The sequence below is a fragment of the Nicotiana sylvestris genome, chromosome 3 (assembly GCF_000393655.2).
Source record: "Nicotiana sylvestris chromosome 3, ASM39365v2, whole genome shotgun sequence".
In the NCBI taxonomy this organism is placed as follows: domain Eukaryota; kingdom Viridiplantae; phylum Streptophyta; class Magnoliopsida; order Solanales; family Solanaceae; genus Nicotiana; species Nicotiana sylvestris.
In genome coordinates, this window is record NC_091059.1 from 205,190,723 (window position 1) to 205,217,915 (window position 27,193).

General features: G+C 36.5%; 2 protein-coding genes across 2 annotated transcripts; both read left to right on the forward strand.

Annotated features, from left to right (window-relative positions):
* The first annotated feature begins 717 nt into the window (after window positions 1-717).
* On the forward strand, window positions 718-4,071 carry LOC104214964 (AP-3 complex subunit delta). Its single transcript, XM_009764703.2, has one exon. It carries the CDS (start codon window positions 898-900, stop codon window positions 3,811-3,813), a length of 2,916 nt encoding a protein of 971 aa, XP_009763005.1. The 5' UTR covers window positions 718-897; the 3' UTR covers window positions 3,814-4,071.
* Window positions 4,072-6,922: 2,851 nt separating this feature from the next.
* On the forward strand, window positions 6,923-13,313 carry LOC104214963 (glycosyltransferase BC10-like). The gene is made up of 2 exons (XM_009764701.2): window positions 6,923-8,287; window positions 12,624-13,313. Exons 1-2 carry the CDS (start codon window positions 7,700-7,702, stop codon window positions 13,263-13,265), a joined length of 1,230 nt encoding a protein of 409 aa, XP_009763003.1. The 5' UTR covers window positions 6,923-7,699; the 3' UTR covers window positions 13,266-13,313.
* Window positions 13,314-27,193: the final 13,880 nt, after the last annotated feature.

Genomic DNA, 27,193 nt, shown 5'->3' on the forward strand with positions numbered 1-27,193 from the left:
CAGGGTACACATAACATAATTGAACGTTCTAAGTTTCTAAACACAATAATAAATTAATTGCCATTAGAAGAGGGGGAAGGCGTGAAAAACTAGGGGCGAAATTGAATAACTTCCAAGGCAAAGTGGGATGCAAAACTACGTTTATAATAGAAGTATATACACGGATATATTCAAATGTATATATTTGCATTAACTAGATTGACATTTTAACGTGGGAAAAAATAATTCACCACATGCATATTAGTATTTCCTACCTGTGGTGCATTTCTGGTCCAATTGTGATCATAAACCATATCAATTTTACAGAAAATAGCGCATTTTTTAGAGAAACAAATGTAGGTGGAAATTCTAATTACTCCCTTTGCCCGAAGTTTTGTATCGTAATTCGCTCAAAATTCTTAATTTATCATAATTCCGGATATAGAAATTTTTTTAAATAAAATTTACTTATTTGAAAACTATATAAAAAATATTATATTTTACAATAATTAATAATTTAAAATACAAACAAATCGTTCGAACAACAATATTTGCATCATTCAAACTTTATTAACCATTAGCTCCTTGGCTATAAATCTTTGAAGAGTGAATTTCATTACAAAAAAGTATCATATACATATCGAAGTTTGATGTTAGTGAAGATATCAAGGGAGTTTTACCTTATTTTTAATACGTGGGAATAAATCTCCATTTTAGTGACGAAGTAGTACACTGCAATTCACACGCCTAGGGCCGATTTCCGTCCAGCGATGCACCAATTTGATAGTAGCATAAACCCAATCACCGGTTTCTAAATTCTGCCCAATTTCGCATCCAAATCCTCTTCTGCAGCCATGGTGTCATTCTAAAGAACCTCAACAAGAGAGCTGCAAAATACATCATTTTCCGTTTGATGTAATGGCCGGTGGCCCGTCTCTTCTCGATTCTCTCTTCCAGCGATCTTTAGAAGACTTAATTAAAGGTCTCCGTCTCTACGTCGGCGACGAATCAACTTTCATCTCCAAAGCCGTCGACGAGATCCGCCGCGAAATCAAGTCCACCGATCAGCAGACAAAAGCAACCGCCCTTCAGAAACTCACTTACTTGCACTCAATTCATGGCGTCGACATGTCGTGGGCTGCTTTTCACGCTATAGAACTCTCTTCCTCTCAGTCTTTCAATTTCAAACGCATTGCTTATCTCGCCGCTTCTCTTTCCTTCGATCCTTCCACTACTGACGTCATCCTCCTGCTGACTCATCAGCTTCGCAAGGACCTATCGTCTCCTAATCCACACGAAGTAAGCCTCGCTCTTCACACTCTTTATTTCATTTCGACTCCTGATTTAGCTCGTGATTTAACTCCTGAGGTATTCACTTTACTGAATAGTAACAAAGGTTCTACTAGGAAAAAAGCTATTGCTATTATTTTGAGACTATTCGAGTTGTATCCAGATGCGGTTAGGGTTTGTTTTAAGAGATTAGTTGAAAATTTGGAGAATTCTGATCCGGCTATTGTATCCGCTGTTGTTGGTGTTTTTTGTGAACTTGCTAGCAGAGAACCAAAATCTTATCTCCCGTTAGCGCCCGAATTTTATAAGATATTGGTAGATTCGCGGAATAATTGGCTGTTGATTAAAGTTCTGAAGATTTTTGTGAAGTTGGCTCCATTGGAGCCGAGGTTGGGGAAAAAGCTGGTGGAGCCAATCTGCGATCATTTGAGGAGAACGGGTGCAAAGTCATTGTCTTTTGAATGTGTGAGGACTATTCTTAGTAGTTTCAGCGAGTATGACTCTGCCGTGAAGCTTTCTGTTGAGAAGATTAGGGAGTTTTTGAATGATGATGATCCGAATCTCAAGTATCTCGGTTTGCAAGCACTTACTATTGTTGCGCCCAAGCATTTGTGGGCAGTTATGGAGAATAAGGATTTTGTGATTAAATCGTTAAGTGATGCGGATGCAAATATTAAACTTGAGGCCTTGCAGCTTGTCATGGCCATGGTTTCCGAGGATAATATGGCGGAAATTTGCAGGGTTTTGATCAATTATGCTCTTAAGTCAGACCCAGAGTTTTGTAATGAAATTCTGGAGTGCATCTTGTTGACTTGTTCCAGGAATGTGTATGAGATAATTGTGGATTTTGATTGGTATGTATCACTTCTTGGGGAAATGTCGAGAATTCTGCACTGTCAGAAGGGGGAGGAGATAGAGAACCAGCTTGTGGATATAGGTATGAGAGTCAAAGATGCAAGACCAGAACTTGTTCGAGTTGGCCGTGATTTGCTAATTGATCCTGCGTTGCTTGGCAATCCTTTCATACACCCGATTTTATCAGCAGCTGCTTGGGTGTCAGGGGAGTATGTTCGATTTTCCAAAAACCCATTGGAAATTATGGAAGCACTGTTGCAACCAAGAACCAGTTTATTGCCGCCATCAATAAAAGCCGTATATATCCAGTCTGCATTTAAAGTACTTACCTTTTATCTGCATTATGCTATATCTACCGAGGAAGTTATTTCTTCAGCTTCCCAAGGAGTGGCAGATATAATGCATGGAGCAGTACAAGAGAATTCTCAGTTTGTAAGAGCTGGATTGGTTGCTGAAAATGACTCGGATGACGGGGGTTTGAATCACAGGATGTTACATCGACCTGTTAGGGATGTTTCAGTAGAGAGTTTTGAGGATATGGCTGTTGCTCATGACTGGTTGTCCTCAACTTCCTTCAAGGGGGAGCCAATCACTGAAGAATCTATTGTTAACATATTAAATCTTGTAGAAACCACGCTGGGACCACTAGCAGGAAGCCATGAGGTGGAGATACTGGAGAGGTCAAGAAATGTCCTTGGTTTGGTTGAATTGGTAAGAGAAGAATTACCTGGTTACTTGGTGAAAAGGGAAGAAGATAATGACAAGGGACAAAGGAAGACTCATGAAATGATCAAATTAATTGCTGAAGCCTTTTCGGAAGAGCTCGGTCCAGTTTCAGCAAGTTCTCAGGAAAGGGTACCAATACCTGAAGGAATGGTGCTTAATCAAAGTCTGAATGATCTGGATGCCATATGTGGTGACTTCGAGTTGCATATACCTACTTCTTTCTCCCTTGGAAGATCAATTTCCTCCGAAAAGGATGATGTTACCATGTCTGATCGGCAAGGTAAGGAAGAATTTGAACCAACTGAATCAACATCTCTTCTTGCAGAGCATCGCAAACGCCATGGGCTATACTATTTACAGTCACAGAAAAAGGAATCGATAAATGATGAATACCCACCTGCTAATGACCTCAAGACTGGAGAGAATGCTGATGACAAGGCTGATGATCTTATTAAGCTGACAGAACAATCTCTCTTCCCTAAGAAAAAGACAAACCAGGCAAAGCCTAGGCCTGTAGTAGTGAAACTGGATGATGGAGATGGACCTTTTATCCCCATAAAGAAGGTAGATTCCAAAGATGACTTAATCTCTGGTGCTGTGAGAGATGTTCTTTTCGGTGATGAAGCCACAGCATCATCATCACGAACTAAGAAGTCTGATAAGTCATCTAGTAAGAGAAGACAGAAGGACAAGTTAGACATAGACAAGTCTTCCGGACCAAAAGAGGATTCTAAATTCATGGAGAATTCTGAACTAGAAAATGCAAATTTGAGAAGAAGCAAACGCCATTCTCGTGGTAAAGAGAAGAAACATAGAAGTAATGCAAAAGATAGAGATGAACATGAAGAGGGAGATAAGCAGAAGGTTAGCCATCATCATGGCAAGCATAAATCCCGACAAAGGGCAGAAGGGGCTCTAACATTAGCAGCACAATCACCTGTTATTCCTGATTTTCTTTTGTAGCAATGGAAGCTGGGATCTTGATTATGAATATGATATATTTGATCAATACGGCTTAGGTGAGTTCTTCTGTACATTACACTTCATTTTTTCGCTGTTTTAGTTACTCATTACACTTGCAATTGGTGAAGTGGTTTTTCTCCATCTGTTCTGATTTTTACCGTGTGAAATTTCATTTGGAAAGGCTATATTCTTTTGTTCTTAACACTTGTACAAGAAAACCCTTATAAGGCCTTGACTGGTTATGATCCTCTGGTTCTATTTGTTTTTGTATTCGATCTCATCTATGTACACATGCATGGGGAGGCACTTTTTTTGCTAATTTGATGAAGGTAAAAAGACAGGCAACTAAGACCTTTCCAAAATTAAGACTTAGTGTACTCATAGTTGCTGTATAACTGCCCCCAAAAATGATATAAGGACTGATGAGAATATAAAAGGGCTAATACACTATAGAAAAAGCTAAAGGATTTGTTCAATAAACACATAGGGAATCTCCTATAGTTGGTGGATAAGATATGATGCTTGTGAAATTTTCATCATGATGCCAATACACGCTTGGTGAGAGTTCATGACAATGGGAAAATTTATGCACAAGTTGAAGGATTTGGGTGAAATATTCTTTTGACATTGTGGAACCTAAGAACTAGCTGCTTGTAGGGAGTGCTGTAAATTGGTACTAAAACTGACAAAACCAGTTCCTTGAGCAACTGCACCAATTAAAAAGAAGTTCCTTCAGCAAATGAGTTATGCCCTTTAATTAAGAAAAAACCATCACGAGCAACACTTGCTTTGGTTATAGAGTATCTCCACCACCAACAAGTAGATTCTGCTCATGTGGAGGGTAAGTGGGAACACTGTGATCCTTGTGGAAGATGGGGAGCGGGGGCACCTAAAAAAAAGAGAAAGAAACCAATACACAAGCAGTCCCCTCTAAATAACTGAAACCATTATTTGTCGTCTTATTTTTGTATTACTTTCTGGAGCGACGTAGCTGGTTAGTCTCTTGCATTGTAACCTTCTAAAAAACTACCACATATGGATTTAGTACTGCCATAACTAATAAATTATGGAAATTATATGCGTTGATTTGCTGTCTATATTAGATTTCCACCTTAGTTTAGGAGTTTCTGTTGTGTAACAGCTGTGAACTCCAGCGAACTGGTTGAGCACATTGAGTCGAGGGTAAATACTTACCCACACCGGGTGTTTACACCAAACTATATCAACTCACTATGGTTAAACACCCGGTGCGGGTAAGTTTTTACCCACATTGAGGGAGGTTATACCGACTCAATTCATTGCTATTTACTTGTATTTTGCTGGTATGAAGAACTTCTTCTGTTGTTTTCTAGCCATGAGTGTGAATCTATGTTACTGCAGAAAGATGCAGTAGATATCTTAAAGCTAAAAGGAAATATCTTGGTGGGTGGCAGTTGGCACACAGTAGAACTTGTGAAGGTAGAGAACCCCTCCCCCTCCCCCCCCCCCCAAACCCCCAAAATCATCATTGTTGGCCCCCTAGTATATGTTCGAGGAAACAACGAGACGTGAAACATTGTTCTTTACTAGAATCCTCACCTTTTGTTTCCAATTTATTCAGGCAAGTTTCATTGAGTTCAGGCAAATTTCCTGAAGTTTAGGCACTTTCTTTGAACTTTAGGAACAACAACAACGACCCAGTATAGTCTCACAGGTATTGTCTGGGGAAGGTAGTGTGTACGCAGACCTTACCTCTACCCAATCGGGGTAGAGAGGTTGTTTCCGATAGACCCTCGGCTCAAGAAGACGAAAAGACGAAAAGAGACACGATATCAGTACCATTAATAAAAACCATGAAAATAATATCACAAGAACCAGTGAATAAATGGAAAGTAGAAATAATAACCATTAAATAAGGCCCCACACTATGAAAGCGGAAGAGTAGTGTAATCACAACATTGACCACTAGCAGTCTAAGACTAAATCCTATCAGCCTAGCCTCACACTAGTAGACTAAATGAACCTAATTACCTCCTAACCTACAACCTTAATGCTCGACCTCCACAGCTGCCTATCGAGTGCCATGTCCTCGGAGATCTGAAGCCTCGCAATATCCCGCCTGATCACCTCACCCCAATACTTCTTAGGCCGCCTTCTACCTCTCCTCATACCCACCAACGCCAACCGCTCGCACCTCCTTACAGGGGCATCCAAGATCCTCCTCTGAATGTGTCCGAACCATCTGAGTCTTGCTTCCAGCATCTTGTCATCCATAGGGGCCACGCCCAACTTCTCCCCAATATCTTCATCCCTAATCTTATCCATTTTAGTGTGCTCACACATCCACCTTGACATCCTCATTTCTGCTACTCTCATCTTATGGGTATGTGAGTTCTTAATTGGCCAACACCCGGCCCCCTACAACATATCTTCTGGGTATGTAAGTTCTTTGAACTTTAGGAAGTTTTCCGAAACAGTTCAAACTTCAGGATTTTTTTTTGAAGTTCGTATGGCATGAAATGGTATAAATTTTAACTTCGCTACATGCATTCTAATATTTCTTATATCTACCTCACCACTAAGGAATTACCTTCCACATTGTTCAACGTTTATTCAGATCATCTATAGAGGAGACGATGTGCTGTTCTCCAATCTGTTTTCTTCATCCACTAATTCTTTTGAAGTCTCCAATTTTTTATAAGTTCTTTATAGTATGCAGAGGTTAATGTATTTCTTAAAAAAATCTGAAAAAGAATTAGCATTTGACTTTCTCTAATGGTTGACTGCAAGACCTGAAGGGGGTCTTAGCAGATGCCGATCTATGATTTTAATTTGATGGGTTCAACTTTTAGATTATTGGCTTCAACTTTTAGATTATTGGCGACGAATCCATTACACTATTAAATTATGGGTTCATAATTTAGTATTTTATTGAAACTCTTCCGAAAAACTTTATGCATAATAAGAGCTTTAATTACACAAGGATGTCCTCTAATTGTTATTGAAAAACCGGTATCCTTATAATTTGGAGTTTTTTACTCTAAAAAAAAGAAAGAGACAGTGCGTATACTAGGAAGAAAATGAGGCAGGTACGTGGAATACTGGCCAATGCCTAGGCTGTTTCCTACAAAGAAGGTAATAATTGAAATATTTTTGGACTAATTAGGATCCACTTGGCATAACTCTTGTTGCTTCTCTCTGTTCCAATTCTTCGTCTTCCTCCACCTTTCTTCTCAAACTTCCAAATTAGCTGCAAAAACTAATCCAATTTTCTTATATCCAAAATGAATAAATATTCCTTCCACTCTGTAAATAACTCAAGCCCTCAACATGTCTCTACATCAACTCCAAGAATATTCTTTTTCCGGTAATTTTCACAATTACTCAATTCCTTCTTCCTCTTTTACATTTTTCCAACAATGATTAATTAGCTCATCAGATTTCCTGTATCTTCTTGTACATTATTCCTGTAAAAATCAGGTCTTCTTTTTTCTTTCTTATTAGAACATAACTTGTAGAAAATAAATCTGTGTTGTATCTGATAATATTAACACTACGTTATTGTTGTAGCTGAATGAAGGAACATAAGAGAGGTTAATTAAAATAAATAGGAGTATTATACTGTATTTTATATAACAATACGCACAATCCTTACATCAAGTCCTAGATCAGAAATTATTAAGTGTTGATGTATTAATTAATACCAATTTAAGAGGCCCAAACTTCTTGTAGGTTAAAATATTAGAATCTATCACGCACATATATAGACAAAGAAAGCATGTAGTTCTTTGCTTCGATCTCAACCTCTTCTCACTTCCTTACCTCAAAGGGGAATAACTAATTCCTCTTCTTCTTCTCTCTTCCTTCTGATAGTATTTTAATTTTTTTTCCTTGGATTTTCAAGAAAATGAAGAATGAACAAAATAACCAACTATTTTCCACTACAAAATTATTTTGTTCTCAAAGGTACCTCCATAATCTCGTTGCCTATTTTATCTTATTCGGGTCTGGTTTAATTATTGGTATATCACTAAGTTTCTATCTCAAAGATCTTCCTAACACTTTACAAAACAAATTATTCTATCCTCAATCACCCCCACAACAACCAACCTACACACCAATTATTACATCATCACCACAAATACCTTTGGTTTTAAATGATAATTCGATAAATAGTGAAACCAAAAGTTTAGGAAGAATAGGGTTAAGAGATTATCTTAAGCCACCAAAATCATGTAAACATGATATGAAAGATGAAGAGTTGATTTGGAGGGCTTCAATGGTGCCACGTGTTCGAGTTTTGCCGTTTAAAAGAACGCCAAAGATTGCTTTTATGTTTCTTACAAGAGGAAGTTTGCCATTGGCTCCACTTTGGGAAAGATTTTTCAGAGGATATGAAGGGCTTTATTCCATTTACATTCATTCTCAACCTTCCTTTAATGGAAATGCTCCCGAAGAAGGACCCATCTTTCATGGCCGAAGAATACCAAGTAAGGTAAAGTTTACTATAATTATTTGCAACTCGTAATTCTTCCATTTTAAATGTAGTTTAATTTTTATATGCTGACAATGTAACGTGTCAGGTTAAAGCAACTTGCAACGATATATAACGTTCTATAGTAAGATTATTGTTAATTTAAAAAATAAAGAGTTAAAGTGCACTAATATTGGTATGAAAAATCATTATAGTAAGTTAAATTCTTTTCATGGTATATGGAAATGGTAAATGTTCCTTCTTCGTTTACCAGAAGTCTCGACCATCAAGAATAAATTCCTTTTCAATATGGAGCTAAAAGCCTAGGTGTGAATTTCTTATGCACTAATCTGAATTAGTCGGGATCAGTACGTAGGTTCTTGATACGGAATACTAAAGACTCATGCAACGACCCTTTTCTCTTAACCAGAAGTCTCAACCATTAAGAATAAAGTCCTTTCAGTATGCAGCTAAAAAATCCATCGTGAGATTTTCTATGTACTAATCCTAATTAGTCGGGTTCAGTAGGTTCTAGACACAGATTGCTAAAGACTCATGCAATGATCCATATCTTTTTCTTTTCTAAAAAGAGTTTTTTGTTTTCATTACATAGAGATCTACAAAGAAGGCATAAAAGGATTATAAATGTCAAGATGTTTATTTTTTAATTATTTACGCACAAACCTAGTATAGTGTAAAATAAATACAATGACTGTTTAGGGCGAAAAAGACAAAAATATAAAATATTAACTGGTAGCGACGTAGCGTACCGTATTATATGGTCCGGGTTTTACTAGACAGCACGGAAGCAGAGAGACGTGGTCTAAGATTGAGCTGAAGCGGTTTCCAAATGTAGACCAGATTCATTATTAAAGGCTCTAACTATAGAATTTTATTGTTGATGCATTATATATAGACTATAGTAATGGCACAATTTTGATGAATATTGCCACAATTGACTTTCTTTATTCTATTGAATCCTGTTGGCTAGCTAGAATCTAAGATCGGACAATTGCATTAGGAAAATGGAAAACCTTTTAGGGTGTGTGTGGTATAACAGAAAATGTTTTCCACGAAAACAAGTAGTAATTTTATTCATTTTTCGGTGTTTGGTATGCAAATTAAGGAAAATGACTTCTCAAGAGTATTCATAAATAATTTAGATATAATAAACATGAAGCCATAAACTTTCAAACCAACAACCTTCCGAACCCATAAATTTTATAAACTTTCGAACCGCTAAACTTTCAAAACCGTAGAATTTTGAACTCGTAAACTTCTAAACACATAAACCTCCGAACTCATAATTTTGGAACTTGTAAAATTTTGAATCTTTAAACCAATAAATAAAAAAATTAAAATTGAAAAATATATTTAAAAAATATTTTTTGAGGGGGTGGGGGGTCTTAAAGCGCTCCCTACGAAAGTAGGCTCCATTCCCTGAGCTGGGTGGTGCAGAAAAACGAAAAAATAGAAATTTGAAATTGCAAAAAAAAATAAGGTAAAAAAAATAATTTTTTTTGCGAGGGTGGGGTGGAGGGATAGTAGGGTGGGTGGTAACGGAAAAACTGAAATTTGAAAAAAAAAAGAAGAAGAAGCCTTTTTTGAAGAGAGGGAGTGGGGTGGGTTGGTAAGGGTGAGAAAGGTTGAGAAGGAGTTTTGGAAAATGTTTTTCCTTCTCTTGATAAGGAAAACATTTTCCTCCATTTGGAGGAAAATGAGTTCATAAGGAAAATGTTTTTCAAAATATTTTAGCCAACCAAACATGAAAAAATTGGAAAATATTTTCCTTCATACCAAACACACCCTTAATCTCTGTTTTAAAAGGCAGAATTGGGACTCGCCCTAGAGCGGAGCACTCGTAAAATACTACTGGACTTATGTGTGGGGCTTAGTTTCGTGAGACTTATGTCTCGGCCGTCGGGGCTTACGCCTCGGAGACACCCAACGCCCAGCGTACTAGGCTCACCTAATAGAACTTTATGCAATTGTGTGTAACTAACATTGTAAATTCTCAAGTTTTCTTAATAAATTGTTGACTATTTAGAATTACTTTTTTCTTAATCATAAATCATTAAGTTGAGCGTATTTTATGTCATAATTAAAATAAAAATTATTGCACATTATCCACTAAGACTGCTATAATAATAAATTTAAATAAATCTTTCATTTAAAATTATTTATTTATTAACTTTTGTTATGTCTTTATTATGTAATAGTCTATAATTATTTTTGTAATTATTTCCCTAAATATTATTTTTTTTTGCGTTTACGAGATACAATACTTATTAATTTAATAGCTCAGTATTAGCTAGTAACTATTTACGAATAATTAATTATCATGGTATAGTTTGGTGAATTATGTGTCACTTTATTAACTTGTTGAAACTTAAAATAAATATCTCTAGAGAATCATATTTAAATTGTGAATTATGTTTTTATATAAAATCTCTTTCAAATAGAAAGTATATTAAATAAAAGGAGTATTTTAAAAAAAATTAAATTATAATATCGAAATTCTTTCAAGATTCATTACTCCTTAAGAGATACATATAAGATTTCGCATCGAATACATTACTTTTGATGTTTGAGTTGTATTGCAACTAATTTGCATATTATGATATATTTCATACCTTTTGTATTATTCATAGTTGAATTATAATTTATAAATATTTTAAATAGATTATTTGTTATAATTTTGCGATTTTAATGTAATTTTTATAATTATTTTTTTATTTTATACTATCTTAAAATTCTTGAAATTAGTAAAATTTAAAGATCAATGGGTCTTACGTTCCATGTCTCAGGGTTTACGCCTCACCGCTTCAGAGGTAAAACGTCTCGTCTCATGCCCCGCGTTTTAAAACATAGCTTTTAAGGGCCAAGGAACTAGTTATGATTAAATTTTCAGGGAAACAGAAAAATTCTAGTTTGGATTCTATTAATTAAAGTTTTGCTTTAATTACAATTAATTATCACTATATTCACCCTGTTCTTTTTTTGTTTTGTTTAAAGTGTAATTGCAATATTGCTCTTTAATTTGGATCAAGTCTAAAAGAGATACAAAAAGAACGTGTTATTTCCCCTTTTTTGTTGGAGGAACTAAAGCATACATGATGCCTTTCTAATCAAGGTTTTGCTAATGTACTTTTTGTTGTATATTTCTTTTATTCTACTCGTTTTGCCAACTAGAGAAAAATCTCTTTTTCCTTTCTACTCTGTTGTCACACACTCACACTACCAAATTCCTTTCTTCTGTGCCTTATATTCTCTCTCTCATAGTCACGCAAAGACTAAAAGACCATGTTGAGCTCCAGAAAAATTTCTTGGCCAAAATACAAAATTGGCCCGTCAGGTGAAATTACTACTATTCATTAGCTGAAAAATATATAAAAATATTATATATTTTTTGTATATATTTTGTCGATTATTATTTCTGGGACCGACGAAAAATTATACTTTTCTCAAATTTTTGTCTGTGGTTGAAGCAGAGCCCATATATTAGCATCGGCCCAACCAGTCAACCATTTGTAAGGATAACGGTCTGGTCCTTTAGGTTAGGAAGGGAGAAATTAAAAAATAGCCAGATTTATAACTGGTCGTTCAAAAATAGCTCAGTTTTAAAAGTAATCGAAATTTAGTCACTTTTCATGTAAAGATAAATCTGAGCGAAAACACTGTTCAAAACCCGAAAAATACGCCAGTATATTATGCTGGAGTTCCAGCATAAGTATACTTGAACTCCAACATATTATACTGGAGTTCTAGGATAAGTATGCTGGAACTCCAGCATAATATGATGGAGTTCCAGCATAAGTACACTAAAACTCTAGTATAATATACCGGAGTTCCAGCAAGTATACCGGTCCAGCATAATATATTGGAGTTTGGAGCACCGGTGCTCCAGTCTCCAGTATATTATACTGGAGCCAGCAAAGTATACCGGTCCAGCATAATATGCTGGAGTTCATACACAGGTGCACCGAACTCCGGTATGCTGGACCGGCCTCTGTTGCAGCAAAATAGTGGCTAATTTTCATTGTCTTGGTAAACGCTGGCTATTTTTGAATGACCAGTCCGAAAACTGGCTATACCGTACTATTTTTACGGTTAGGAAAGGTTGAGTCCATTTGAATCTAACTTTGTCCGTTTAAACCATTAATCCAAGGTTTTTTGGGCCCTATCCAAAATGGGCCTCTCTCATTCAGTTATCACATTTGAAGATACAATAAAATTCAATTTGCAAACTTGTGGCTTGATTTTTTTTTTTAAAACTTTTTAATTATATCTCGTATTGTATTGTATAATAGATGACAAATTTAACATTTTGACATGGTTTGTTCCACTATATATGCAGAGAGTAGAGTGGGGAAAATTCAACATGGTGGAAGCAGAACGTCGATTACTAGCCAATGCATTGCTAGACTTATCAAACGAACGTTTTGTACTTCTTTCAGAGTCGTGCATTCCTTTATACAACTTCACCACCATCTACAACTACATCATGAACTCGACGAAAACTTTCATGGAGTCTTATGATCTGCCGAGTCCCGTGGGCCGAGGTCGTTACAACAAGAAAATGCAACCCTGGATCACCCTCGACCAATGGCGAAAAGGGTCCCAATGGTTTGAAGTCGATCGCGAAATCGCGATTGACATAATTACCGATCAGAAATATTTCCAATTATTCAAGAGATATTGCAAGCCGGCATGTTATTCCGACGAGCATTATTTGCCAACTTTTGTGACTATGAGATATTGGTGGAAAAATGGGAATAGGACGTTGACTTGGGTTGACTGGACCAAAGGTGGGCCCCATCCGACAAGGTTTATTAGGACAGATGTGACAGCAGATTTGCTGAATCGGATGAGGAATGGGACCCAGTGTGAGTATAATGGGGACCCCACTAACATGTGTTACTTGTTTGCTAGGAAGTTTTTACCTAGTACTTTAGATAGGCTTTTGAGGTTTGCTCCTAAAATCATGAAATTTGGTTGATTTGATATTTGTAATCTTGTATATTACTTAGTTCTTTTACGTTTTTTTTTTTAAATTTTGTTAATCATTTCTCGTTCCTTCCTTGGGACTGACAATGTCATGTTGATTTCTATTCTTTGTTTGTGTTACAACTGAATAGGTTATTGTTGTTAACGGGGATAAGTTTTTTTTTTTTTTTTTTTTTTTTTTTTGGTTGAAACGGGGACAAGTTAATGAAACTAGAAATAGAAATTTTACATGTTGTTGTGACTAGTAAACTGGATCTATTCCGTACGGGGTGTGAGCAAGTCTGATAGGGTTCCGTCTAGATTGCTAGTGGTTAATGTTCACACTATTTTTTCATTTTTCATAACATAAGGCCTTATTTACTAGTACTTGTTATTGTTATTGATTTTCATCTATTGTCTGAATCTTATGTCGCTGTTATTATTTCTATATTTTCTGTTGATAGTACTGATGTATTTTTCTCTTTTCGTCTTCTTGAGCCGGGAGTCTTTCGGAAACAACCTCTCTATTCCTTCGGGATAGGGGTAAGGCCTGCGTACTCACTACCCTCCCCATACTCCATTTGTGGAATTTCACTGGATTATTGTTGTTGTTGAGTTGTGACGAGTAAACTGGATCGATATACTTGATCAATATTTCGTACAGTTTCATAGTTACAATTTAATATGGCTGTGCAATTTCATTTTGCAAGCCAAAAAACAAAAAGAATGGATGAAAGAAAAAGGTCAAAAACTAGCATTTATTAGTTTAAGGGATCAAAATCGCACACTTTATTTAGTTAAGATACTCATGCAAATAATAGAAAATCTAAAACCAACATAAGTCAAAAACTAATGGACTAAAACCGTACGTTATTTTTTCTACCTATTAAGAAACTTAGCTCAACGTAATAAGATAAAACAAGAAAATAGACAAGAATATAAAGAGCAAGAGAGGAGAGATTCGTATTTCTTCCATATATTCAAGTGTTCAAGTCTATTACAAAATGACTTCTCATCCTCTATTTATAGTACTACATACATAGAGGTATACCAAAAAAATTACATAAATATGTCATTAAGCATTTGAGATCATGATGGAAGATCATGAGGGAGGTATGAGAGTTACAACTATAACTCCATAATCATTAGAGTAGTGGAAGTTATGGAGATGATGGAGAAGAGTAGTGGGTATTACTCATTTGGTGGTTATGGACATCCACCATAATTATATTTTATAATACCCCCCCTTGGATGTCCATTGATAATGTGTCTCGTTAATACCTTAATTAGAAAAAATCATGTGGGAAAAAAATCTTAGTGAAGGAAAAAGAGTACACATATCTTATAATACGCATTGTTTGTTGCCTCATTAAAAACCTTGTTAGGAAAATCCAGTGGAATAAAACCTCAGCTAAAGAAAAAAGAGTGCAACACTTATGTGCCTCCCCCTGATGAAAACATTACTTTACTTTTCGGAAATGACGTATTCCAATCCTGTATACCAACTTCTCACATGTTGGGGTTGGTAATAATTCATTGAATAGATCCACCAAATTATCAATCAAATAAATTTGTTGAACGTCTATATCACTAATATATCGAAGATCATGTCTGAAAAGAACTTTGGCGAAATGTGCTTTATTCTGTTTCCTTCAATATATCCTTCTTCCAATTGAGATAAGCAAACAACATTATCTTCAGTATTATTGAAATCTTCTCTTCAACGAAAAGTCACACGTCTATTGTGTGTTGAGTCCCTTGCTTTATCAGTTGCTTATCTATAAACAATTAACTGTCTTGTAAAATGATAATATGGCAGTACTCTCACATGCAAATAAATTGTTTGAAGAACGAACTTCATGAAAATGCCTGCATTTGCATAACCAACAAAATCTTGGCAATATTTATTAGAATAAATAAATCTATCAATGATTCTCTTGTAATATATTACTAATTGCATTCCAGTGTCTCCATATCGAATTAAAGTTAAATCTTGCTAGTATAACGTTATACTCAAGGTTCTAGCAAGAAACATAAGTGCACCCAGTGCACTAAGACACAAAAATAAATCATATATGTCATACATGGATTGCTGAAGCTTTATTTAACAAAATTTTTGGGAACCTCTATATGCTTCAGAACAGTTTAAATCCTTCAAGGATTTTTCATTATACGCATATCAAGTTTTTCATGTATTGCCATATTAAAACCTGAAAACAATTTCATCCACCACAAGAGAACCTGTCTCTATATAAATAATGCCAGGATATTTACGAAAAATTATGTGCCACAAGTCGTCTTTATGTCTATCGACTTGGTTTTTCATTTCACTTTCGGTGTTAGGACTATCCGTCCAACTTAACATTTTCAGGTGAAGTCAATTTTCATTGTATATTTTTCATTTGGCCAATCATTTATCTGTCCAAATTCCATGACATATTTGAGCTCAAGATCCTCGTCAATATTAATAATATTGAGTGCTACATTATATCAACAATATCGTTGATAATCATTTTATATCGGTTACGTCGTTACCCAGTAAAGACATAACTTATTGAGATCTCTTTATTTCATTATTTTCAGGTACCTGAGCCTCTCCCATGAGTACCTATAAAGTGTTATGTCGTGGTGCTCTTATAGAGCACTTGCCTTCTTAGTATGACCATCTTTATCATTTGCTGCTCTCATTCTTCAAGGAGTTTTATCTTTGGAACCGATTAGTCTATTATGCTTCATGCGTTCCATAGACTATGTCCATCATGGACTTTATTCTATTTGGAGCATTAGCAGCTAGAATATAATATTAGCTTTGGGTCAGCAAATGCGTCGGACAATATTTTGCAAATGAATTATGACATGAACTTCAAGTTCACATTTTCTTGTAAGAGGATCTAGGTGCATTCATAATAATTCATTCCATGTTTTACTTTTTCAGCTGCCCATTTTCTCCCCCTAATGCTGGGATCACCAACATATTTCCCAACTTTCTTTGGGAACCCATCTTTATGCAATGTGATGGGATAATTAAATCATATAGCATACCCATATTTCTAGATGGAAATTATTTGGTTCCTGATCCTAAACCAATTAAGATAGGGAGAATTTATCATAACTTGTTGGCTAGATGCGTACAAGTACTGTTGGATATTAAATAATATACCTCATACCAAATTTTTATTTGGGAGTTTTATTCTCATAATCAATAGATTAGCTTAATTGGAGGCATACAATTTCTGCTAAACCAACTTGGATTTAAACCAGCATTATCAAGATAAATTATCATAATATATATTCTGGAACTGTGCTCTAACAATTTGAGCAAGTAATCTTGTAAAAACCAAATTGCAAGTTGATAACAAACGCACATGTGACCATACAATGATGCATCCATCAAAATCATATAATAATAAACGGTCCACATGGCAGGTGATTGGGCTCATACATATATATTACCTTTTATTCATTCCAGATATCAAGGGATTCAATCCCAACCTTAACTGGTATATCATGAGAAAAAAACAACACAAGAGAATTCTTGAAGAATCTTCTATTTCTTCAATATATGCCAATGTGAATTCTTAATTAATTTTCGCATCATAATTGAACCGGGATGGCCAACCGGTCATGCCAACTAATATTTATTTTAGTAAATATTTAGTTTACTATGGCATGTGATTCCATCTGTAACGATCCGACCGGTCGTTTTGAGCTTTTGCACTTCGATCGCCAGTTCTCGGGTATGACTTGCCCCGTGTGGTGTAATATGACTTATACAAATCATTGGTTTGAGTTTTCAGGGAAATCGGAATGAATCTAGAAGAACAATTCTCAGTTTGTAGCTTGAAATTTTGAAAGGTTTGACCAAGATTTGACTTGTTGTATATGATCTTGAATCGGAAATTTTATGATTTGGTTAGCTCTGTTGGGTGATTTGGGACTTAAGAGCATGATCGGAATGCATTTTGGAAGTCCGTGGAAGGTTTAGGCTTGAATTGGCGAAATTAAGATTTCAAAGTTTTCCAGTTGATAGGCGAGATTTTGATATAGAGGTCGGAATGGAATTCCGAGAGTGACAGTAGCTTCGTTGTGTCATTTGGGATGTGTGTGCAAAATTTCAAATTATTCGAACGAGATTTGATAGACTTTTTGATCGAAAGCATAATTTAAGAGTTCTTGGAGTTCTTAGGCTTGAATCCTATATTAAATTGGTGATTTGATGTTGTTGTTAGCGTTCTGATGTTTTGAACAAGTTTGAACGATGTCATGGGATGTGTTGGTACAATTGGTTTGAAGTTCCGGGTGTTCCGGGTAGGTTCCAGGATGTTTTAGGCCAAAAATCATAGCTGTAGCAGGTCCAGAAGGGTTGCAGGCCTTGAAACCCACCCGCGCGGTCCGCATAAAAAGAAGTGCGGCCGCGGTATATGCTGTGCGGACCGCACAAAATGAAGTGCAGCCGCGGTAGGTGCGGTGCGGACCGCACAAAATGCTGTGTGGCTGCGGTGGGAACTTTTCACTGGTCCTAATTTGGAAGCTCATGTCTTTTGATCTACAAGGAATTCTGAGATGATTCAAAAACGAAAGTTGTAGCCCTTCATGTCTAGTTTCCAGAAAGGTAAAGATATTGAAATTTGGACATCTGCAGCAAAAGTTATGGCAAAAAATTAAAGCCTGTCACTGCAGGAAAGTTGTGCGACCGCGGTCATTTTTGTGCGGACCGCACTGGTTTTGTGCGAACCGCAGTCAATTTTGTACGGTATGTGGAGGTGGAAATCTGTAGGGTACTCTATAAATATGAGGTTTTGGATTTTATTTGATATTTTGACCTAGAGATCTCGGATTTTGGCGATTTTTCGAAGGTTTTTCAAGAAATCCATCGGGGTAAGTGATTTTAACTCAGATTTGGCTAGAGTACATGAATCTATCATTGAATACATAATTTAATTCGTGATTTGGGATGGAATTTGGGAAGAAAATTATGAAATCTTTCAAAAATGTAAAATGATGATTTGAAGGACCAAATGGTATCGGAATTGGATAATTTTGCGTATGGTTAGACTCGTGAGAGTATAAGGATTCTAGTTTTGTGAATTTTGTCAAATTCCGAGACGTGGGCTCGGGGCTCGGGTTTTGGTAATTTCGGGAATCGCTCCCTTTGTTGATTGTTTTCGGTTGTGCTTTGTTCACTTAGCATGTTATGACGTATTCGTTCAGATTTTGGATTGATTCGACGCACGTGGAGGCCAATTTAAGGGGCAAAGGCATTGCGAGCTAGAGATTTAGCTAGTTCGAGGTAAGTAATTATTGTAAATGATGCTTTGAGGGTTTGAAACCCCGGATTGCACATCATAGTGCTATATTGAGGTGAGGCACACGCTTGATGACGAGCGTGAGATTGTGTGTTATTGGAAATTGTGACTTGGTCCGTCCTGACTGATGATTTTACCGCGTATTTGACTGAAACTTATATGTTATCATCATGATTTGGGATGATTGCCATATTTTGGCTTTGTACCAACTATTTGAACCCTTCGGGGATTTTTATTACTATTTCCTCAATGTTTTGACTTATTAATTGAACTCAGTCATGTTATTTTCTACTGTTTTACTACTCAGTTATTTTTACTCCGTTTTGAGACTTAAATAATATTTTAAATGATGTTTTGAGCTGAGAAATACTGTTTTACTAATGCTCGAGGGGCTTGTGAGTATTTTTGACTGAGTAAGGATGGGGGCCTAGTTGTGAGGAAACACTAATACTGATTTGAGGCTGAGGGCCTGAGATATGTACGCTACAAGGTGGCTTGTTGATATTGTTTATGAGGCCGAGGGCCTGAGATATATACGCCACGAGTTGGCTTGACTGATATGAGGCTGAGGGTCTAGATTTGATGCCACGAGATGACTTGATATTGCGCTTGGGACGTAAGGGGCCTCTACCGGAGTCTGTACACCCCAGTGAGCGCGGGTACCCATTGTGATGTGATATACAACCCGAGGGGCTGATATTGTTCTATGTGATAGCCCGAGGGGCTGGTATTATTCTATGTGATTGCCCGAGGGGCTGGTACCGTTCTATGTGATTGCCCGAGTGGCTGGTATTGTTCTGAGATATTGCCCGAGGGGCAGAGATGTTGACATTGAGCCCGAGGGGCGAACCTTTATGTGTTTATCTTTCATATTTACTTGTCATTTACTTGTTAAACTATTTTATTTGTGCCCGAGGGGCGGATTTCTGTGCTTATTTGCACTAACTGTTTTGCATTCATTTGCATACTGTTGAAAAAGCCATTTTCAAAGAAGCTTAAACTGAGCTAAAATGCTTAAAGAGATTTTACAGCTTCACTGCTTTCTTACTGGTTTTTGAACTGCTTCTATACAACATCTTGGTATGTTTTATGTGATTTCTTACCATTCAGACTTTAGCTATGATTATCACTCACTGAGTTGGAGTACTCAGTTTACTCCCTGCACCTTGTATGCAAATTCAGGTATTTATACACCTGGTAGCGGGTTTTGGCTGATCGGAGGCAGAGTCATTAGAGTTTAGCAATGTAGCTGTCGGCGTTCGCAGCACTGCTTCTCTCTCTCTCTCTCTCTCGTCATTCATTAGTCTGTATTTGTACACTCAGACTTTCAGTTGTATTTATACCCTAGTAGATGCTCGTGACTTGTGACACCCCGGTTAGGGCTGTGTTGGGTTGGACTTTCCATATTGTTAACGATATTTCCGCTATTTAGTATTGTTTAAATCATGTTTAGACTATTTTATGTTGATTAACTACTTTAAAAGTTGAGTTGGGTTGAACTGGCTGGCCTTGTCTTCATGAGAGGCGTCATCACGACCGGGTTCAGGGTTAGGGTCATGACACCATCATCATGCTTATACATCTGTAGTATAAATAGAAGAAAAGTCGGGTAACCTTTCATATTTACCCGGTATGATTATAGTAATATGAAGATATTCAATCTTCCATTCATTTATAGTCTCAATATGCCAGTCAATTTGGCTAATATATTTGAAACTCAAAAATTTCTTTTAAGACTTACTACAATATCAATGTCACGGACAATTTCATTTATCTAAGTAATAACAAATTAGCTTTTCCGGAGCTCTTAATTAATTTTGTACTACACGATCTTTTATCACACCATCCATATGGTGAATATCTCCTTCACGGAGGAAATTATATCATAATAATTGTCATGATCAAAATCATCATAAACAAAATCAGTTCTTGCTTTACTTTTGCCTTTAATAACTTTTTATAAAGCATAACAAAATATTTTTGGCGTACCACGTGTACACGACCAATAACATATTCATGTAACCACACAGTAATATGCATTATCACAAGTAACATTCTCTTCAAATGGACTATAATCATATGGACACGCTTTATTATTTTCATACAACATTGATGACAAACATCTCCTTTACATTTTGAAGTAATATTTTGAGAACCCTTATTGTTCTCCTTTTTACAATTATCATAATTGTCACACCCATTTTACCAACTAACCTCACTTAACCCTCTTAAAATAAATGAAAGATTTATGAAGCTCAAAAGGGGTTTTAATTAAAAAAGTGACAAAGTTGTCTTCAAAAGGAAATAACTCAGAGTCGCCACCTGACATTGGTTTCGGTGTGCCAGGTCACCGTTTTAAAAAAAAATGATTTTCCTTTCAAAACACTTTGGACTCCAAACTAAGTCTACACCAGAGATTCGGGTGAGGAGGTTCATTTGACTCGGGGAGAAGGTGTTAGGCACTCCCCAAGTCCTGTAACTAGTACGGTTGCATACTTGATATAGTCGGCTTTTGGAATGTTCGAATTGAGGTAAAAACACACAAAGAAAAATAAACATCCAAAAGGTTCGAGGTCATCCCTTCCTAATAAAGAAAAATAAAACAAAATAAAGTAAATCCTCCTAGCCTATACTACGCCTCCATTGATGGTGCCACAACCTCTATTTACATAATACTATGGGGCATTCCCTGGAATAAAATATATACAAATCCTTCAGGGCATTCCCCGGATAAATTTAACTAAGGGAACTACCTCTCGCCTTAAAACTAACAAAAATTCTAAGGCTTGCCTACCCAAGTGATGACGGCCTAAGCATTTTACTAGCGATCAAATTAATTAATAATAAAAACAAAACAAAAGAAAGTATCTCAAGAAGCCTAAAGGTGTTGATGCTTTTAAATTCCGATTCCCCAGTTCAATTATTTTAAAGATCTCCTCCAAATTTTAAACCTTATTTCTTTTCTATTCTTGATTTTCTATTTTTACCATCTGCTCATATAAATTGAACACCAACAGACAACATACAAAATTGAGTACAAAGAGGGCAAAACACACTTTCAAGTATTCTTCAATCAAAGCTCAAACAAATAGAAATTAAGTGAAATCATCTACATGTTTAAACAAATCAGATAACCACACAAAGATAGGAAAATAAAGATCCGAGAGAGGAAACGAGAGACGGACCTTGAAGAAAAAGAACAGAGTTCCAAAATAATATTGCGACAGACCCGCAAACCTCGAGCGACAACAGAAGTACTCGAAACCAACCTCAACAACCTTAAGCGAAATCCATTTTAAAACCAAAATCTAAAATTCAAAATGAAGACCAAAATATATTTTCTTTTGTATTTTTGATTTTGCTGGAATCTGAACTCGATTTCCCTAGGTGAGAATGAACGAAAGAAGCTAAAACTATCTTTTCTTGTTGCCTCCTTTTTTCTGTAATTTAGCACTGTAAGTCTTAGAGCAAAAGAAAGGGGAAAACATTTTTCCGGCTTTCTTTGCTAAGGTCGACGGGCGAAGGCAGTAGGGAGATGGTGATGGGTGGAGTTGCAGGGTGGTATTTGGATTCCGGCGAGCTTTGTCGAAGGTGGATTCCGGCAAGATTTGTTGAAGGTCGGTGGCTGTTGGGTGCTCAAAATTAGAGGGCTGGCTGGCTGGTTGGAGATGGTTGAAGCTGCTCGGTGAAGAGTGGAGTTCTTCTATTGTTGTTGTTGTTCAAGAAGAAAAACGAAGGTTGCTCCTCTCTTATCCTTTGTGTGCTGCGACTTCTTCTTTGTGTGTTGGAGAAGAAGGGTCGTTGGGAGATCTAGTGGGTGTTACTCAGGTTGAAGAAGAGTAAATGGTTCCTTCGGTTATGCCAAGGGTGAGGGGTGACGACTGGGGGTGTGAGGGGTGTTCTCTAGGGTTTTTGGTCTTGTGTGTATATGAAGAAGAAATGTTAGGGTGTAAGGGTTAATTGGCCGAAGAAGATTGGGCTTGGTGAATTGGGTTATAAATTTGGCTTTTAATTCCATAATTCTTGCAATTTGGCTAAAAATATTAATTTATTTTCTAAAATAATGCCATAAAAATATAAAATTAATCCTAATTAACTAAAACAACTATATTATGACATGAAACTATTTTTGATATTTCCAAGGATTATACTAAAAATAAAAATGGGTTAAAATAATATTTTTCTAAAAATACCTAATACCTTAATTAAATAGAGAAAAATAAAACTATTTTTGTATTTTTCAATTTTATGATAAAAATAAAGTAAAAGAGTCAAAAATAGTTAAAATAACGATATTAGGCCTAAACTAAATATTTAAAAGCTAAAATGAGTAAAAACTCAGGGAGGGTCAAAAATTACATGTCTACAATAATGATGACTATTATTATTTTGATCTTTGGCATGCCCACGTACAATAGTCAACCATTTGTCTTCATTTAGACTTATTATGCACTTCTAACAGAAAGTCATGAATAAGATTTCACATAAATATAATGCGCACGTTATTCCGAGGTCGTGCGGCCCGGTCCAACAGAAAAAAAACGGTGCACTGCCAGAGGATCGAATAGCGCAAACCATAGATGCATCTATTTCTATCGAGGCGATCGACCCGATCCACAAATATCAATTATCATCAAGAAAGTATACAAAGGTGCATTTATATTCAAATGAATTCATACAAGGGTTCAAGCAAGTGCATACGTTCACATATGTTCATTTTCAAGTCTCTAGCATATCTTAAGTGATCTCATTAACATGAAAGGATATAAATATTCACAAATATGGCATGATACGGGTCCTAAACTACCCAAACAATTAACATAGTAGCAGCTACGTACGAACTCTCGTCACCTAGTGCGTACGTAGCCCCCGCATTTAGTGGCAATTTATTCAATTATTATACTTCTGGGGACAATTCCCTCTTACAAGGTTAGAAAGGAGATCTACCTCGCTCCAAAGCATACTTCTAATACCAAGAACATGCTTAAACCCTCAATTTGGAGCCGAACGATTCAAAACTAATTAAACAAGGTAGGAACTAGTCAATACAAGCTCAATTTGGAGCCGAACGATTCTAACTATTAAAGTAATTTTCCAACCCCAATCACAAGTTTTCTAAAATTCGACCCCGGGCCCACGCGCCCGGATTTTGACATTTTCCGAAGAAAGTTGTTCTTTATAACCTAAGGATCAATAATATATGATTTCTACTTCATTTCATAACAAATTTCATAGTTAAATCTAACTTTTATCAAAACCCTAGGTTTTGCTCTAACTCCATAATTTTTCCTTAATCTTTGTATGTTAATCTACTAAAGACTCAAGTATAAAATTAGAAATAAGTGGGATGAACTTACCTCAAGATGCTAGGTGGAATATCTTTTTGAAGCTCCCAAATAATGGTGGAAATGTGTCAAAAATGACACATTCCCGTATTAAATGAAGGCACTCCCTTCAGCGGTTTCCGCACCTGTGGTTAGGGGACCGTATCTGCGGTCCTGCTTCTGCGAGAAGGGGTCCGCCTCTACGAAATTGGTCCAGGGGGCTGAGACCGCTTCTGCGGCATTGGAGCCGCTCTTGTGAAGCTGCTTCTGCAGAGAAGGAGCCACATCTAAGGTTCCTGGGCTCCTCCCATCGGCCACTTCTGCGATGAGTCAACCACATTTGCGGTCTCGCACCTGTGGCTGACCAATCGCAGGTGCGGTTATGACAGATAGCTGGAGCTTCAGCTCCTTGCCAATTTTTCCAACTTCACTCGAGCCTCGTCCGATTGACACTTGGGGCCCCCGGGCCCCGTCCGAATATACCGACAAGTTTGAAATCATAAAACGAACTCGCTCGAACCCTCGGAATGCCCGAAACAATGCTAAATCTAAGGATCACCCCCTAAAACCAATTGAATCAAACTTATTAACTTCAAGTTCTTAAATTCACTTCTAACACGCCGAAATGTACTTATACTACTCGGATTGACACCGAATTTTGCGTGCCAGTCTTAACGTTATATTGGACATGTACCGGGCTCCAGAACCAATATACGGGTCTGATACCAACATGATCAAGCATTATTCAATTTCATTAAATCCTTAAAATTTCAGTTTAACAATTTCTAATAAAAAATTCATTACTCGGGCTGGTGACCTTGGAATTCGATTCTGGGCATACGCCCAGGTCCCATATTTTCCTACGGGACCTTCAAAACACAAGTCAGGGTCCATTTACTAAAAATGTTGGCCAAAGTCAAACTTAGCCTTTTAAGAAAATTTTAGGAAATCAAGTGTGCCTATTTCAACCCAAACTCTTCCAAATCCCAAACCAACCATCCCCACAGGTCGTAAAGTAGTTAAAGCAAGCGCGAAAAGTCTTATTTAGGGGAACATGGTTCTAAAAAGTAAAACGACCAATCTGGTCGTTACATAATTAAAAAATATAATATATCTCATTAATCTTAACAAACAAAAATAAGTACTAATCAAAAACATTAATATCACAATAACTTAAAATATAAAAATATATTATTTAGACTAAATAGCTAATGTCATTATATAACTAATCCAAATGACTGTCTTTAAAAGATTTCCGCAACTTTTCATCTTTTTGAAATCTTTCACCCGCTAAATTATCCAACATCAGATGGTATGACCTGAAATTATAAAATAATTGTGTCAAAAGATAAAATATAATATGTAAAAACAACTTGAAGATTCATCACTGTCGAAATTGGTCATGTAACAGTAGTCCCCTTTCCATTGTAGAATGGCACAATTAGAGAGAGTAGAATGACAGAGAAGTCCATTTGTTTATTATATTAAACAGGAACATATGTCCAAAAGGAGAATGTGAAATATAGAAATATGCAACAAAACCAACCATTCATCTAAAATTGATAGAAAAAGGCAACTTTAGGAATTTAGGTAAAGCCTCATTAGAAAAGCAAAAATTCTTGTTTGCAAAAGTTGACAGCTTAAACGAAGCTTGCTTTAGTACTAAACAAAAACATTTAATCGAGAAAGAGCTGTAAGCACATAATATGTAAACTGAGAACTAGATGCAGGATTAGATACAAGAGAATATGAAGGAAGAGATGAACAGAAACATGCAACAAGAGTAAAGAGACTGAGACAGGAGCCCCGAGAAGGTGAATCAAATGTAAATCAACTTTACACTATCAATAAATGATATGTTTAGTCCATATATCAAAAAGGTGATGTACAACAAAAGAAGAAAAAAAGGAAAGTAGCCAACTGTCACGACCCAAAATCCACTAAGGGTTGTGATGACGCCGCACACTACTGTCAGGCAAGCCAACCAAAATACTCAATTAAATTCTCGTTTTAATAATTTTGAAAACTATGATTTTCCTTCATTTTTACCAATAAAAGATAATCGTTTCGAATCAAATATGAATGTTAAGAAGTAAATACAAGATACCCCATAATCATCCCAGAACCCGATGTCACAAGTGCATGAGCATTTACTAGGGAATGAAATAAGATACAGTAACTGTCTGGAATACAAAGTGGACAGAAATGAAAATCACAGTAAAATACTCTGAAGGGGACTCTGATGGCTGCGGGTCATCTCGATAAATGCGGCTCACCTAAGTCTCTGTATCAATCATGCCGCTATGCCACTAAGCCACTAGCCACATATGAACCTGTGAAACAAAAATGCACAACAAGTGTAGTATGAGTACGAAGACAATGTGTACCCAATGAGTATCCCGTCTAATCTCGAAGAAGTAGAGACGAGAGGTCGACTTCGACACTTACTGATGGTCCAATGATGATATAGTAAAAGTGTGAGAAATTCATGGATTTCATAAAGCCAAAATTTAATTCATAACGCCGGAAAGCAGGTAAACAACTTCTCAAATAATAAAGGATTTTCAAAGATTTACTTTTCATTATATTTATCAATTTATCTCTGGCTAGGAAGGGGCAATTATCAACATTTAAAATTCTCAACCAAGCAATACAAGCATGCGCATATCATGCCGAGGTCGTACGGCCCGATCCAACATAAATATAAAATGTGCACTGCCGAGGGTCGAACGACGTGAACCATAGATGCATCTATTACCCCGCTCGTGAATCAAACATGCGACGCGGTCAACATAAATAAACAAACACCCTGCTCGCGAATCATACATGCGACGCAAGTACACATAGAAATACATGCTCAAACAGCAAATTAAGAATTTATCGGGGAACGTCCATCCAAATAAAAGCCAATTCTCCTTTAGCGATTTAAGAAAATGAAGTTTAATAACTTTTAGAAATTCATTTACCAATTCGATAAGATTTAAGCAATTCAACTACCAACAAGATTACAGATATTCCAGGTATAGCATGCTTTTGGGTCCTAGACTACCCTAACTTACACATAATAGAGCTACGCACAGACTCTTGTCACCTCGTACATACGTAGCCCCCAAAAATAGGAGCACATAACCAATTATTTCACCTATGGGGACAATTCCCTTTTACAAGGTTAGAAAGGAGACTCATCTCGCTCCGAAGATCCATAACCAGCATTCCACGCTCTTCCGAGGACTCGAATCGATGCACAATGCTCCAAAACTAGCTAATAATTATGCAAATCCACTAATATATGTTCAATTACTCATTACAAT